Below are 17312 nucleotides of genomic sequence, written 5' to 3' on the forward strand. Positions count from 1 at the left end.
GACAAAGGTGCACACAACTTATGACTGCATTCCTGGAGAAAGCTTCACACTGTGCACACACAGGCACACTGGAGTGTGGTTGGTGATCCCAGAATACTGGAAAATCAATGTCCATTATGATATAGTGAGAGAATAAATTTTAATATATCTATACAAGGTGATACTACAGTGCTTTGGAAGTGAATGCATTAAAGCTATAAGAATCAAATTAAATTCATCTCAGAAACGTACAATTGAGTGAGAAAACTCATTGAGTATAGGATACATATTGTATCCTATACCGTACATACAGTTTTAAAGCAATAGCATATATTACTTTAAAGTATTTACATATGAGATTAAGTTTTAGAGGTTTAAATGGGAGCAGTGTGAACTAAATAAAGAATATTATTTCTTGTGGGGAAGGAAGGGAATAAGATTAAGGAAGGCAACAGAGGATGCTTTCATATTTCATATGTGTAATGTCTCAATCAGGTTGGTTAATATGTGGCTATTTATTACATTTTATCTGTACCTTTTTAAAGTTTTAAATAGTTCATGATATAAAAGCAAACAAATGGAAAAACAAGAAAAGTAAAACAAAAAGACAAGAAGAGGATGGTAAGAGTAATTATCAGTTAGTGATATGAATTTCGATTATTTTAAATTTTTACTCATAAATGTAGTGCCTCAAATTTCAGAAATGTCTTAGAGAATGTTTCAGAATCGTTTAATCCTCGGGAATAACACTAAGAAAACCTAGTCTCAATACTTTGTCTTGATCAAAGGAAGCCTTTCTTTTCCTGTGAATCTCTAGCATGAGCCAAATTTTGTTTTAACTAAGCTCCAGTAGTGAAGTTGCCATTATTTCTTAGGGAGTCAGCCTCTTGACTTCGTACGTTTCAACCAGGAAGTTTCCCTGATAGCCTGAATTTCCTTCTCCTTAACATCGACCATTCATGGCCAGTTTAACAACTTTGCACCGAGATAAATAACAAATCCTCCCTCCTTGGTATATGCTTTGCAAATATTTGCGGAGTGTTATCATGCTCTCTTTTAGTCATCACTTAGCCAAACTGTGCTGCTTAAAGCCTTTAATCTTTCCTCATAAATCAGACCCTCTTGCCTTCTAATCATATTGTTTCTTTTCTGTAGGTTTCTTCTTGTTTTCTTTGGGACATAAGATTTTTAATAGTTTACCCAAGAGTACTGAAGTCATCAGATGAGGGGAACTCTCGCCCACCCAACACACACCCCGGCCTATGACCTAGCACCAATTGTAGTGCAATTAAAATAGCAAACATATTAGTGTGATTAAAATGATCATGTTTTACTTTTTTCCCTGCTTATCAATCGTCCTTTTCTTTTTGTTCTAGACAGCATATTATTATTTGATTTATGCCAACTTTGCACACCATTGCTAACCTAACATATTTAATTTTTAAAATTTTTCTTGGGCACTTTTGCCTCCTGTTGATGTTCCACATTTTGCTAGCTGCTAGGACACAAAACTACTATTTATCTAGATGAGAGTTTTAAATAGATATTTATATAAAAGACATATAATATACTTCATTCTTTAATATGTGTTTCCTTAGCATGCAAACATTTTTTTATTGAGAATTTTTTTGTTCATCACACACACACACACACACACATTTTAAAAATAACCATAAGATAAAAACTCAAGACCTACCCCATAGACTAACAGAAAGAAGTCCTCTGTGTGCTCCTACTCCAATCACTTTCCCCTCCCTACCTACAAAAAGTTACTGTTCTCCACAATTTGGTGCTAATCACTCCTTTATTTTTCCTCAAATTTGATCAGTTACGAATATATATCTAAACAATGTGGTTATGGTTATACAACAATATGAATGTACTTAATACACTGAACTGTACACTTTAAAGTGGTGGATAGTTCTATGTATTATTTATCATTGCTCAGTTTATTATTGCGTGTATTTATTTGTCCCATATAGAATAGATTCATTTTTCGGTGACTTTCTGGTTTCATTCAGCATTAAATTTTGTGATTCATTGATGTTGATGTACATATATATATATATATTTTTTTTAAAGATTTTATTTATTTATTTGACAGACAGAGATCACAAGTAGGCAGAGAGGCAGGCAGAGACAGAGAGAGGGGGAAGCAGGCTCCTTGCTGAGCCAGAGAGCCCAATGTGGGGCTCGATCCCAGGACTCTGGGATCATGACCTGAGCTGAAGGCAGAGGCTTTCACCCACTGAGCCACCCAGGCGCCCCTACATATAGTTTTAATACCTTTATTTGTACTGCTGTATAATATTCCACTATAGGAAAATATCACAATGCATTTATTTATTCCATTGTTGGTGGAATTTTTTTTTTTGGCTGAAAAACAATATTGCTATGAACATTCTATAAACAGGTACAGAAATGGAATTCTAGGTTCTAGGATATGCTTAATGTGTATTTACTGGTTACAATTAAGTTGTTTTCCAAAATGGTTATATTAATTTATGTCTGTCCAACTGTGTGTGAGCATTTCTTTTGTTCCACATTCTCACTGATACTTGGCCTTGAATGATATTTTAGTTCTTTCTAGTCTGATGGGTGTAAAATGGTACCTGTGATGTTCATTTTAAAATTATTTTTAATAACTATATCAAAAATATAAGCTTACATTTTTGGGGATTTTTATTGGCCAATTTTCTTCTATGAAATATTTGTTCAGATCACATAATTTTCCTATTTTAAAAATTTGATTCTTAGGAGTTTTTTTATATTCTAGTTACTAATATCTTGTAGGTTATGTGTTGTAAATAACTTCACCCTGTTGGTGGCATGGCTCAACATCCTATAGTGTCTTTCAATGAAGATATTTTTTAATTTTATGGTTAGTGTTTTTTTTGTATCTTGTTTTTAAAAATTTGTAGATCCTAAAATATTTTTCCTATATATTCTTTGAAAAGTAGAAAGTTGCTCTTAGCACTTAAGTCCTTATTTCATCTGCAATTTTTTTGAGTTTTTTTGGTTGTGGTAGTGGTAAACTACACATAGCAAAATTGACTTTCTTAATCATGTTTAAGTTCAGTGGTATTAATACATTCATATTGCTGTGCAATCATCATCACCATCTATCTCCAGAATTCTTTTAATCTTGCAAAACTGAAACTAAACTCATTAAACAATAACCCCTCCTTCCCCTCCCCCCAGCCCCTGAAAACTGCCATTCTACATTCTGTCTCTATGATTGTAACTACTCTAGGTAGATCATATATGTGGAATCACATAGTTTGTCTTTTTGTGACTGACTTATTTAACTTAGCATCATATCCTCAAGGTTCATTCATGATATAGCATATGTCAGAATCTCCTTCTTTTTAAAGGCTGAATAATATTCCATTGCATGTATATACAACATTTTGCTTATTTATTCACCTGTCAGTGGACACTTGGATTGAATAATGCTGCTATGAACATAGGTGTGCAAATGTCTCTTTGAAACCCTGCTTTCAAATACTTTGGATATATACCCAAAAGAAGAATGACTATATTATATAGTATTTTCTTATTTAATTTTCTGAGGAATCACCATACTGTTTTACACAACTATACCATTTTATATTCCTGTCAACAGTACATAATCATACATGTCCTCGTCAATATTTGTTGTTTTCTGTTTTGTTTTTTTTTTTTTTTTTAATACTTGTCATCCTAATGAAGGTGAAGTGGTATATCCTGTGGCTTTGATTTAAGTTTCCCTAATGATTAGTAATGTTGAATATTATTATGAAATGTGCTTGTTGATTAATATATATCTTCTTTAAAGAAATGTCAGTTCAAGTCTTTTGTCCATTTTTGAAGTGGGTTGTTTGTTTTATTGTTAAGTTTTACAAGTTCTTTATATGTCCTGCATATTAATCTCATATCAGATATATGATTGGAGAATACCTTCTTCTATTGCATTGATTGTTTTTTACTCCATTTGCAGTGTTCTTTGATGCACAGAAGTTTTTCATTTTTGTGAAGTCCAATTTGTCTATTTTTGTTTTTGTTGTCATATCTAAGAAATCATTGCCAAATCTAAGGTTATGAAGATTTTATCCTGTCTTTCCTTCTTTTTAAAAATATTTTATTTATTTATTTGAAAGAGAGTACAAGCAGAGGAAGGGACAGAGGAAGAGGGAGAAACAGACTCCCTGCCAAGCAAGGAGCCCAATGTGGGACTCGATTCCAGGACCCTGAGATTATGACCTGAACAGAAGGCAGATGCTTAACCAACTGAGTCACCCAGGCACCCTGCCCTGTCTTTTCTTCTAAGAGTTGTATAGTTTAGGTCTGATATTTTAGGTATTTGATTCATTTTGAGTTAATTTTTTACGTGGTATTAAGTAAAGGCCTATCTCCATTCTTTTACATGCAAATATCCAGTTTTTCTAGCACCATTTGTTGAAAAGACTGTCCTTTCCTTATTGAATATTGTTGGCACCCTTGTCAAAAATCATTTGGCAGTTTTTGTGAGGGTTTATTTCTGGGTGTTCTATTTTATTTCACTGATCTATATGTCAGTCTTTGTGTCACCTCTAGTTTCTTTTGGTTATTGTAGCTTTGTAGTAAATTTTGAAATCAGAAAGTGTTAATTCTCCAACTTAGTTCTTTTTTGGGGGGATTATTTTTACAATTTGGGATCTCCTGGATTCCATGTGAATTTTAGGATCTGTTTTTCTATTTGGACAAAAAACCATCATTGGGATTTTGCATTGAATCCTTGGGTTGCTTTGGGTACTATTGACATCTTAACAATAAATTTTCTAATTTATGAACATAAGATGTCTTTCCACTTATGTTTTAATTTCTTTGAGCATTGTTTTTTAATTTCCATTAACAAGTCTTTCACCTTCTTTGTTATGTGAATTACCATGCATTTCATTCTTTTTGATGCTATTATAAATAAAATTGTTTTCTTAGTTCTTTTCAGATTTTTTCATGTTGACTGGATCCTGTTACTTTGCTAAATTCACTTATTATTTCTAATAGGGTTTTTTTGGTGGAATCTTTATGATTTCTTACATATAAGATCATTTCATCTACAAACAATTTTACTTACTTCTTTCTCATTTGGATGCATTTTATTTCTTTTTCTTATCTAACTGTTCTGGCTAGGACTTCCAGGACTACGTTGAGTAGAAGTGTTGAAAATGAGCATTCTTGTCTTGTTTCTGATCTTAAAGGAAATATTTTCAGTCTTTCACCATTGAATATGATGTTTGTTGTGGGTTTTTCATATGGCTTTTTTTTACCTTGAGGGACTTTATTTGTATTCCAAGTGTTTTGACAATTATTATTATAGAAGTGTGTCAAACCTTGTCAAATTCATCATTGGAAATAATCCTGTGTTTTTTCCCTTTTAATCTGTTAAGGTGGTATATGACACAGATTGATTTTTATGTGTCAAACCATCCTTGCATTCAAGGAATAAATCTCACTTGGTCATAGTGTATAATCTTTTAAATATGTTGCTGAGTTCACTTAGTATTTTGTTGAGGATTTACGCATGAATGTTCATGAGATTTATTGTTTTGTTTGGTTTGGTTTTCTTATGGTGTCTTCGACTTTGGTATCAAGATAATTTTGGCCTCATAGAATGAGTTAGAAAATGTTCCCTCTTCCTCAGTTTTTGGGAAAACTTCAAGAAAGACTCATGCTATTTCTTCTTTATATGTTTGGTATAATTTACTAGTTAAGTCATTAGGATCAGAACCTTTCTTTGTCATATTTTTGATTACTGATTCAATCTCCTTACTTGTTATAGACTGATCCAGATATTCTCTTTCTTTGTGATTCCACCTTGGTAGAATTTGTGTTTCTAGGAATTAATCCATTTCATCTAGGTTATCCAACTTGTTGATGTACAGTTTTCATGTACATTCTTACAGTTCTTGCTTAGTGGAATCAGTTTTTTATTTTTTATTTTAGTTATTTGAGTCTTCTCTATTCTTTTTTGAAGTCACTTTACCTATGAGTTTGTCAATTTTGACCTTAAAGAACTAACCTTAAGTTTCATTGCTTTTTTTTATTGTTTGTATATTCTCTATTTCATTTATCTCTGTTGTGATCTTTATTATTTCCTTTCTTCTGCTCACTTTCGGTTTAGGTTGTTCTTTTCCTAGTTCCTTAAGTTGTTCATTTATAATCTAAATGACTTGATATCTTTCTTATTTTTTTTTAAGATTTTATTCATTGATTTGACAGACAGAGATCACAAATAGGCAGAAGCAGGCAGGGAGAGAGGGGGAAGCAGGCTCCCCACTGAGCAGAGAGCCCGATGTGGGGCTTGATCTCAGGACCCTGAGACCATGACCTGAGCCAAAGACAGAGGCTTAGCCTACTGAGCCACCCAGGCGCCCCTCTTTCTTGTTTTTCTTCTTCTTCTTTCTTGTTTTTTAATGTAAGCATTTATAGCTAAAAATTTCCCCTATAGCACCAGTTTTACTGCATCCTCTAGTTTTTTTTTTTTTTAATTTGACAGACAGATCACAGGTAGGCAGAGAGGCAGGCAGAGAGAGAGAGGAGGAGGAGGCAGGCTCCCTGCTGAGCAGAGAGCCCGATGCGGGACTCGAACCCAGGACCCTGGGATCATGACCTGAGCCAAAGGCAGAGGCTTTAACCACTGAGCCACCCACATCCTCTAGTTTTGATGTGTCATATTTCTACTTTCATTCATCTCTAAGTATTTTCTATTTTCCCTTGTGATTTCTCCTTTGATCTGTTGGTTGTTTAAGAGTATATTTAATTTCCACAAATTTGTGAATTTTTCTGTTTTCTTTTTGCTGGTTCATCTTTATCATGAGTGTTGTGTCTATTCTTGTTTTTTTTTGCATTTCTATATTTCTACACACATTTTAGAATGAGCTTATTAATTTTCACAGAAAACCCTGATGGGATTTGATTGGAATTGCATTGAAGAAATAGATCAATCTGTGATATTTCCACAACACTGAACCTTCTTATTCATAATTTAATATGCTTTGATAAAGTTTCTTTTCTTTTCTTCTCTTCTTGGGGAGGGAGTGAGGGTGTGTGGGGGGAGGGACAGAAGAAGGGAGAGAGAGAATCTCAAGCAGACTCTCTGCCCAGCATGGAGCCCAACATGGGGCTCGATCTCACAACCCTGAGATCATGACCCAAGATGAAATCAAGAGTTAGACACTCACCTGACTGAGCCACCCCAGGTACCCCAGTTTGACCATTTTCTTAAAGACATTTTGCACTTCTTTTGATAGACTTATTCCTAGGCATCTTCTAATATTTGTTGTTATTTTATACAGTGTCGTTTTTATTGCAGGGTCTTAATGTTTGTTCCTTGGTTTTAGAAATTCAGCTGACTTTTTCATTTATCTTGTATCCAGCAGTGTTGCTAAAAAATCTGTTGTTAATTGTAACAATTTTTGTGCAGTTTGTTTTAGTTTTTAATGTAATCAACCACATCAGCTGCAAATAATGCTAGTTTTGTTTCTTCCCTTTCAATATCTACTCTTTCATTACTTTTTTTGGCCTTACTGCTCTGGTCATTAACTTTAGTACAGTGTTGAACAAAAGATGCTAGAGTAGGCAACTTTATCTCATTTGTGATTTTTAAAAGAACATTTATAGTATTTTACTGTTGAGTATGATATTTGCTATGGATTTTTGATAATTATTTTGATTTTTTTGATATTTTGATTATTGAATGATTAAGGAAAATTTCTTATTTTTCTAGCACAGATAGGCAGAGAGAGAGAGAGAGAAATGAATGGTAGCTGGATTTTTAACAAATGCTTTTTCTGTATCAATTGAGATGATTATAAATGGTATTCTCCACTCCCTTTTCTTTTCTTCTGTCAATGTGGTGAATTTAAGCCTAGCTTGGTTATAACCATTCTTATAGACTTCTGGGTTTGGTTAGCTAATATTTTGTTCGGTACTGTTTCAAGTATGATAAAAAAGGACTGGCCTGTCCTTTTTCTTTCTTTTTCTGTCCTTGTCTGCCTTTGGCAAAGAAGTTTTCAAATGAACTGGAACAAGGTTCTTCTTTTCCACTGTCTAAAAAAATCTAAGTTTGAAAATATCTGTTTCCTGAATGCTTGATAAAACTCACCTATTAAATATCTTCTGAACCTATTTTTCCCCCTCTTTGGGGAAAATTTTTTGATTATTAATTATATTTGCTAATGGAAATGAGACTATTCTCTTATTCCTAACTTAGATTTTATACAATACTATGTATTGACATTTTTTTCGGTTTCTGTTTCTCTCTCTTCTAATTTCACTAAATTACTTCTTGGGACAAATCAACATGATTTTCCACCCATGAGAAAAGATATAAGAAAAAAGTGTTAACTTTCCTGAAATTAGAATTTGAGTACATATCTTGAATTATTAAGACTGATTAAATAGAGTAGATTGGGATTAACTGTGCTAATATATCAGTTCATGATAGTTAATCATGTATATAGTATTTATATACTATATAGTATTTATATACTATATGTATAATATTTATACTATATGTACTATTATATATAGTTATTATTATTATATACTATATATAGTATTTATTAAATTTATTTTTTACTTAAAAAATTTTTTAAAGAGTTATTTATTTAGTTGACACAGAGAGAGAGACAGAGAGGTAGCACAAGCCAGGGAAGAGGGAGAGGGAGAAGCAGAAGCAGGCTCCGCACTGAGCAGGGAGCCCAATGTGGGGCTTGATCCCAGGACCCTGGGATCATGACCTGAGCCGAAGACAGATGCTTAACAACTGAGTCACCCAGGTGCCCCCCTTTATTAATTTCCTAAATATTATTTAATCAGAATAATTCTTCTCTATCCATACTTGAAAATAGAGGGTACAAGGATGAAAACTAAAACCTAACCTGAAAGTACTGCACTTTTAATATAAAATTTTTGGAAAGTTTATATCAAATCAGTCAATAAGAAATCAAAATATCTAAAATATCTGCGTTAAAGACTGAAAAGTCTTCCTAATTTCTTCCTGATTTAGCACATAAGTCTGTAAGTCTACAAAGGTTGTGAATGATAAGACAGGGTAAGAACCCAACTTATTTAAGTATTAATTCTTCAATATGGCAAAGACAAATGAAGAAACACAAAAACTCTAGAAGAAAATATAGGAAAACTATGAGAAAGAATGAAATTTTGCCCTTACCAGGAATACCTTGCTTCCTTTACCATAATCACAATTTCATTCTTTGCCCAAATTTTTTTATTACAAACCTGTTTGTTAAATCGTTATTTGAGGGGCAAGAACAATCAGTTATGACCTGGGGAGACTGATTTACTGAGGCTCTGGTTCTGTCACAAATATGCATTCTCCCTTTCTGTATGGATTTTTTGTAACTATGTCAACCCTGCAGCATTGTATATTATTTGTCGTTTGCCACTTTTTCTAATTTTCTGAAAACTACCAGAGGTGTACTTTCCCCTCAAGGGATTTGGAAGGAGAACACATATCTAAATATGGGTAGGGGAAGGTTGAGGTGAGAAAGTTCAGGGTACTAATTTGGGAATCAGAAGACTTAGAGTCCACTCACAATTCTACTACTAATTATTTCTGAGACTACATAAATTAACTTCTTATCATCTTGTTTACTTAGTCCACAAACGATTTGGTAATCCATAATGGATTTGGCAATTCTTGATCCTCTTATAGCTAACATAATTTCAATAGTTCTAAAAGTGGATCTTTCAAAACTTATGCCATTAACAAGTGTGATTTAAAATTAAATTTCTAGGGGCGCCTGGGTGGCTCAGTGGGTTAAAGCCTCTGCCTTCGGCTCAGGTCATGATCCCAGTGTCCTGGGATTGAGCCCAGCATTGGGCTTTCTGCTCAGCAGGGAGCCTGTTTCCTCCTCTCTCTCTGCCTGCCTCTCTGCCTACCTGTGATCTCTGTCTGTCAAATAAATAAATAAAATATTTTTAAAAAATTAAATTTCTGAGAGACTATGGACTCTGAAAAACAATCTGAGGGTTTTGGAGGGGCAGGGGGTGGGACGTTGGGGGATCCAGGTCGTGGGTATTGGAGAGGGCACGGATTGCATGCAGCACTGGTTGTGGTGCAAAAATAATGAATACTGTTATGCTGAAAAAATAAAAAATTAAAAGAAAAAAAGAAAAAAAATTAAATTTCTAAAAGTTGTGCAAACTGACAAATATTCAAAACTAAAGCCCAAAGTAAGAAAAATATCCTGACTATGAAATTACTTATGGTTTAGGAACAATAATTCTGCCGACATGTCTTGTTTATTCAGTTGAATGATCTAAACAGTTTATCAAAATCTCCTTAGTTGTCGTCGTGGTTTGCAGGATGAAGAAGAATGAAATTGTATGGGTTTCTATTTTATTAGAATTGTATTTTGGATCCAAATAGTTGATAATGATTTATGTCTTTCCATTTTTCCTATTACAGGGTGGCTTCACTCGTAAATATTCACTAAGTTCAAAAACTGGAACACTTCTTCCAGAATTCCCTAGTGCTCAACACCTTGTGTACCAAGGATGCATTTCTAAAGACAAGGTATCAATTAAAGATACTTCTCTATTGATTTTCTGATATATTGGTTCCATATCTCAATTTGCTGGGAATCTCATGGCACTTGCAGGAAGCAGTCAGAAATCTGCATAATCAAACATAATTGACTGATTTATAGGAGGGACAAATGTTTACTAACATTGATTAAACACTTTCCAATTAATTATTTACCATCTCCATGAAAATATGTAATCAGAAGTTGGTAAAATAAACCTCAAAAGACTATAGTGTATTTTTTATTTAAAACTCAGTATCGAGGAAGGAAATATCACATACAATTTCTTTAATTATAAGCTTTATGTTTTAATTAGCCTCCTATCATTTCAGTAAACAGTCATCAGACACTTCCCTGGGACAGAATTTATTCCAAGCATTGAGGGGGAGATATCTGGATGAATGCAAGCACTATACTAGAAGTGGGCAAAGATTCCTTTCCATTAGAAAATTCTGTGCTCGCTATATATTTCCAATTTTTTTGAAAGTTAAGGAAGAAACAGTTTCATAGGCTTCAGTTCATAAATAATCCTCACTGTGACTTTTCGGTGCTTAAATAGTAAAATCTAAAGATGCATCCTCCTCTATTTCTGGACTTCTAAAGTCATTTTCTAAGTATCTACTGAATGACTAACAGCTCCTGCTATTAGTATTAAACCAGGACAAATGCTTTTTGCATTCTTCTTTCAACCCAAGTTAATTTGTTGTTAGTACTTAAGAAAAATATCTTTTTAAAAAACATTTATTTACTTATTTTATAGAGAGAGAACGTGCACAAGCAGGGCGGGAGGGGCAGAGGGAGAGGGAGAAAAAATCTTAAGCAGATTCTGCACTGAGTGGCATTCCGGTGGGTGGGGCCAGTCCTGGGGCCGATCTCACAATCCTGAGATCATAACCTGAGAAGAATCCAAGAGTCAGACATTTAACCGACTGTGCCACTCAGGTGCCCCTTAAGGAAAACATCTTATATATATATGTTAAGTCAGTTCATATTCTTGAGATACAAAGATAGCACCTCAAGAGGAGTATGAGTAACTAATGTCCAACTGGATTACATTAGTAGTGGGCTTTCTGTGGAAACTGGCAATAAAATAACATATTGATAAAAAGATCTATTGACAGATAAGTAGAGATGCACAGTAACTTCCGGGGCTCATTCTGACGACCTACTCTTCTTGTTAAGAACAGGCAAAATATTGAAGATAATTCTCACATGCTGATTCCAAGCAAGTCTCCTGAAGTGTGTCCACTTTGTATCATTCTCTCCCATCACGTTTCTCAAGGTTGTCACATCATTTTCTCAAGGTTATCACTTTATGCCCCTGCTTTTTTTATAGATGTTATTTGATATTATGACTTCAGTAAATGCTAACATATGGCAGTCTGTGGGGAAACCTGTGGAAATCAGTGACGTTCCAGGGAACATGGTTCTTTGGGGAGGGTATTGTTGGATCCCCCGTGTGGAGAGAATTGCTTACATGCAAACATATCATGAAGATGTTTGCTGTGTCAATATTCCTGATGAGACAGATGGGGATGGGGAGAGGAGCAATGAAAAAAGAGAAGTGAGGACATCTTCAAGTAGTTTCTTTCAGTTTCTCTGCTAGTCTCCAAGGAATTCCTTCCTGTCAACTTAAAAAAACTGGTAAATCATTTCTCACTCAAGTATCAGGATGCTTAAAGAACCCCTGGTTTCTAAGGACATTCCCAGTGGTCCTCATCATGAGCACCAGGGACTAACACTTCTCTTTGTCCCTTGAAGACAGCTGGACCCTGCTTTTTACCCTCTTAGCCAGTAGCCAAGTTCCCCAGGTAACTTGTCAGTTTCTAGCAAGAGGGGTGGGACTGAAGTGAAGCACTTTATGCCCCTGCTTTCTTGAAGCAGAAAGGATGGGCCTTCCCAGGGAAAAGTTGATCCCAGTGAGGTGGGGGTTAGCTGAAGCCAAGGGGCCACTTTCTGCCTCATCATGGTGTCACTCAAGGCAGTTGCCCGCCCCCACCCAACCACATACTCACTAACTTCTCTCGAGACAAACCTCTATCTTTCATACTGTCTTTATCTTTACTTTTAAACATGAGTCTTGGCAACCTATATAAAAATGTAATATCATTGCCTAAAGGATAGAGCTTGTCTCAGTTGCATCAATGGTGACATATTCTGCTAGAGGCATCCTGTAGTCAGCATACAGTTAATCTCCTTGCAGGGAGATTAACAATTTGCACATCGCTGTGATAGAGCCTTGAGCTACACCACAGGGATGTGTGCTGTCACTAGGCTGTAGGGATAAAGGCTGGAGAGCAGGTTAGAGTAAGACACTGCCATCACCATCACCATGTTGGGATAAAAATAGCTCCAGCAGTCAATCTCTCAACATGTGTTATGGATTATTCCAACCACCTTGTTTGTGTTAATTTGTTTAGTCCTCATACAGCCCTATTAGAAATTTACTGTTATTATCATCTCCGTTTTTCAGATGAGGAATTTAGAACACACAAATGTTACGTGGCTCCCTTGACATCCTATAGCTAGTGAGTGAGAGATCAGAGCTGGTACTCAAACCCAGGTAGTCCATGGGCACACTTCTAAGCTTAGCTTTGTTTGTTGAAGTATTATTTAGTAATAAACCATTGTGGATTTTAGAATATATTTACAACTTTTAGCTATGCTATCCAAATGTCTGTGGTAACATGGAAACAGAGACTCTTCCTAATAGACACTCACCATTCAGATCTTTCTCGGGTACATTTTTGAGTCATTTGCTCTTACTAATTTCAGATAATATTTAGTAAGATCTTACTGTGTACCAGGCACTGCTCTATGTGCACCATATCTTTTTGAATCTGGGTAATATATTATTTGTCCTATTTAAGACAAAAAGCTCAGAGTTCAGAGAGCATCCTGTGCACAGTAGGGCGGGGGAACTGGGCACTCAATTTTAGCTGACCCCACCACCCACACTGGAAACCACTAGGCCACACTGCCCAAGCACCCACTTATTACAACTGTATGAAGAGGTGATATATTTCACCATTTTATGTTTATTCCTGCAACCAAAGATAATCTTTTTTTTTTTTTTTAAAGATTTTATTTATTTATTTGACAGACAGAGATCACAAGGAGGCAGAGAGGCAGGCAGAGAGAGGGGACAGGAAGCAGGCTCCCCGCTGAGCAGAGAGCCCTATGAGGGGCTCGATCCCAGGCCCCTGGGATCATGACCTGGGCCCAAGGCAGAGGCTTTAACCCACTGAGCCACCCAGGCGCCCCCAAAGATAATCTTTTTACTAGGTAGAAAAACACAAGGTTGCCTTGGCTCACAGCTCCCTGCACAGTCACCCTTTTCATTGTTCACATTACGCTATGCTCTAAGTGTTGGTTTGCTTGCCTTTCTCCCTTCACAAGGCTGTAAGCTCCTGGAAATAAGAACCATGCCTTTGGTTTTGATTCCTCGACATTGAGCACAATGCCTGGTACATAACAGGAGCTTAAAAAAATGCATGCTGAATAAATGAATGAACCAATGAATGCATAAACAAATGAAGGTGGGGTTGAAAGGACTCTTTGGTTAAGCACTGTCTTCCTTGAAATAGGTTGATACCCTCATAATGATGTATAAAACTCACTGCCAGTGCATCCTGGACAATGCAATTAATGGAAACTTTGAAGAGGTAAGGGTGACAAAGAATGCTTCACTGATCATTATTGTCCTGTTTTTTATGAGTTCACATTAAGAAATAATTTTAATGTATATACTTTTTGCTTTATAACTAGATCCAGCATTTCTTATTACACTTTTGGCAAGGAATGCCTGATCATCTTCTTCCCCTGCTTGAAAACCCTGTTATCATTGACATTTTCTGTGTTTGTGACTCAATTCTTTATAAGGTAAGCTCTTTAGGGTGTCTTAAACACAAACAGTGTATGTTTTAATGAGCATTGTGCCTACATTTTTCCATTTTATTTACAACAAATTTGTTATTTCTGGCTGGAGATACAATATTTTTTTTCTGATGAGAAAGCATATTTAATAAGTATGTATTTTAATGTACATTTACATGAAAACAAAATTTCTGTTTACATTTAAGAATGATTCTAAATGTCCTATAGTTACTAATAATACATGAAAACTTAGTTAATTTTTAATAACTGTTTAAGGTGTTCTCAGAATTAATAGCATAATGGCTTTTTCACTATTGGTGTTCTGGGGGAAAAGCAGATTGAAGCACCCTTGTGGGATTAACACCCTAAAAATACTGGAAATCTCTAGCTTTAATGTATTAGCATTGATTTCTGTTCTCAGACCAAATAAAAGTCTGCAGAAGGGTCATGAAGACATCATGAACCAAGATGAGCTGGTTGGCCTTCTAGCCAAACATTTATCTGGGAAGATGGAGACACTAATTCCCTGGTAGTGTGTCCCCTAGTTAGAGCAACAGTAAGGTCCAAGCTGAGGGAGAAAACTGCATTTCAACCTGGGTAAAGTTGTTTGGACTGTCATTCAGTACCTCCAAGAAATATCCTTAAAGCATATTCTTTTTTTATTTTCCTTTCCAAATGGTCTGTTTTTTTTTTTTTTCATCCAACACAAAAGTCCTAAGTTTAAGGACCTTTAAATGTACTAAGTTTCCCTCCTCATGGGGTTCCTAGGGAGGCACAGTAGAACGAGTTTCTGCAGTACCTTCATTCCATCTCTAAGGAGGGGTCAGCTTTCAGTCTATAAAACAGCACATGATTACCAAGGTCAGTTCATTGGTAACTAACTTATTGGGCATATACATTACTGTCGCATACACATGGAATACATGTGCATTTTGCTTCTAGGACACACAGGCCTTTGTAGATTAGTGTCTGCCCAAATTTTAAAATACGTTTTCTCTAGATCTCTTGGTCATCTTTGTCAGGCTGGACCACTCAGTTTATCAGCCAGCTCTGTGGATCTGCTTTGTCCGTATCCTATTTGGTCCCCACTTCCTTAGTCTAATTTTTCCTGAGCTGGGATCAGTCATCTCTATCTAATTTCTTCTTTCTACGAGTTCTCATTTAGGTCCTATTCATCTTGTCCATGTTTAGGGCTTAGTCTAGCCCTTCCTTTCAATACTCTTTCTGTTCTGATAATTAACTCTCTGGACCCAGTATAGCAGTGTTACTTACTTAACCTAGTATTGTAATGTTTCTAGATCCCCACCCTGCCTTTCTTTCTCTCTCTCTCTCTCTCTCTCTCACACACACACCTCACACACACACACGTTCATATTAGAGATAAAAATATAACTTCCAGAAATGAGTTAATATATCATTTTCTAGAAAACTAGGAATACAAAGTAATTGACAAATAAGTGTCTTTCTATGAAAATATTAAGTAAGGATTTATGTTAACTCTCTTTTGCTGTGATTAAGGTTCTTACAGATGTTCTCATTCCTGCAACAATGCAAGAAATGCCTGAAAGGTAGGTTCAGTCAATAAAACATGGTAATTTCTTAGTGTAGGGTTTAACCCTATCCATCATATTAAAGGAAAACATTAAGTAGAAATTCATTTGTTTATCAAGATTACTTGCCTGTTCCTGTCCCTTTGTAGTAGCTAGGAGATGTGCCTCAATCCTTATATTGAAACCTCAATGAACAAAATTGATGGAACCATCCTGAAATCCTTTTAATAGAATGATACCCAAGTGAAAAATAAATATTTAGGTGTCATTGACCTTGAAATAGTGAGAAAGTTTTTCAATGGAAACTGGCTAAAGGAATGTAAGTGGGGGTAACTGGTGGAAAATAACCACAATGATAAAAATTAAAGAACTATTTTATCTTTATTATTAACTTCGGTCTTAATTACAAAATCGTAAGGTAGCATAACAGAACTACTACCTTCTTTTAATGAAGATGTATCTTCATGTGTCTTTTGATCCCTTTCACCCATTTTGCCCCCACCCCTGGGGACCCCCATCCTCTCTGGCACCTGATGACAGATGGTAACTAGACTATTGTGGTGACCAGTTCACATGTATACAAATATCAAATCACTATGTTATACACATGAAACTAATATAATGTCAATTATACGTCAGTAAAAACATCTCAAATTGAAATGACACCTGAAGATTTTTCATAAAATCTTTCTGATGTGTGAATAATAAAAACTTGAAAATAAAAAGCCAAATTTTTCTTTGTAAACAATGTCTAATGAAAAAGTGAAATTTATTTTCGTATTTTGGAGCACAAATACATGTCAGATGAACATAGTTGATTCTCAATAAATGCATGATGATTGATAAAACAAATGTTTTTATTTACTTTTTCCTCTAGATAGTTTTATTTATTTATATAGTAGCTGGTATTGTTCTAATCAATAGTTTCTTTTAATTATCAATGTGTAACCTTTAAACATCTAGTCTGAGCGCTGAATTAAGTACTCTTAACCCCTCTATGTCACAGAGGCACCTGGGTGGCTCAGCCAGTTAAGCATCTGCCTTCTGTTCAGTTCATGATCTCAGGGTCCTGGGATCGAGTCCCACATTGGACTCCCTGCTCTGACTCTGCCCTGCTCATGTTCAGTCTCTCTCTCTCTAGAATAAATAAATCAAATCTTAAAAAAAAAACAAAACAAAACACTTCTACGTCGCAGCAGAATGGCTGCACCTAATGGCAGACATCCGGCCATGAAACTGATCTAATAAATAATAGCTGGCGTTTTTTAAACACGTCATTGATTTGAGACTACCTAAATTATTTCACTTAACTCCTCCAACCACCTGAAAATGA

At 35.3% G+C, this 17312-nt stretch overlaps 1 protein-coding gene across 1 annotated transcript in view; it reads left to right on the top strand.

Annotated features, from left to right (window-relative positions):
• The window catches only part of RFX6 (regulatory factor X6), a 57590-nt gene that overhangs the window by 25802 nt on the left and 14476 nt on the right, over positions 1 to 17312 (top strand). The window contains exons 7-10 of the mRNA XM_032862551.1: positions 10436 to 10543; positions 14141 to 14218; positions 14322 to 14435; positions 15948 to 15997. Of these exons, the coding sequence (XP_032718442.1) occupies positions 10436 to 10543; positions 14141 to 14218; positions 14322 to 14435; positions 15948 to 15997 (350 nt within the window). The remainder of the gene's footprint in view (positions 1 to 10435; positions 10544 to 14140; positions 14219 to 14321; positions 14436 to 15947; positions 15998 to 17312) is intronic.

The sequence above is a fragment of the Lontra canadensis genome, unplaced genomic scaffold (genome assembly GCF_010015895.1).
Source record: "Lontra canadensis isolate GAN:19392208 unplaced genomic scaffold, GSC_riverotter_1.0 scaffold23, whole genome shotgun sequence".
Taxonomy (NCBI): domain Eukaryota; kingdom Metazoa; phylum Chordata; class Mammalia; order Carnivora; family Mustelidae; genus Lontra; species Lontra canadensis.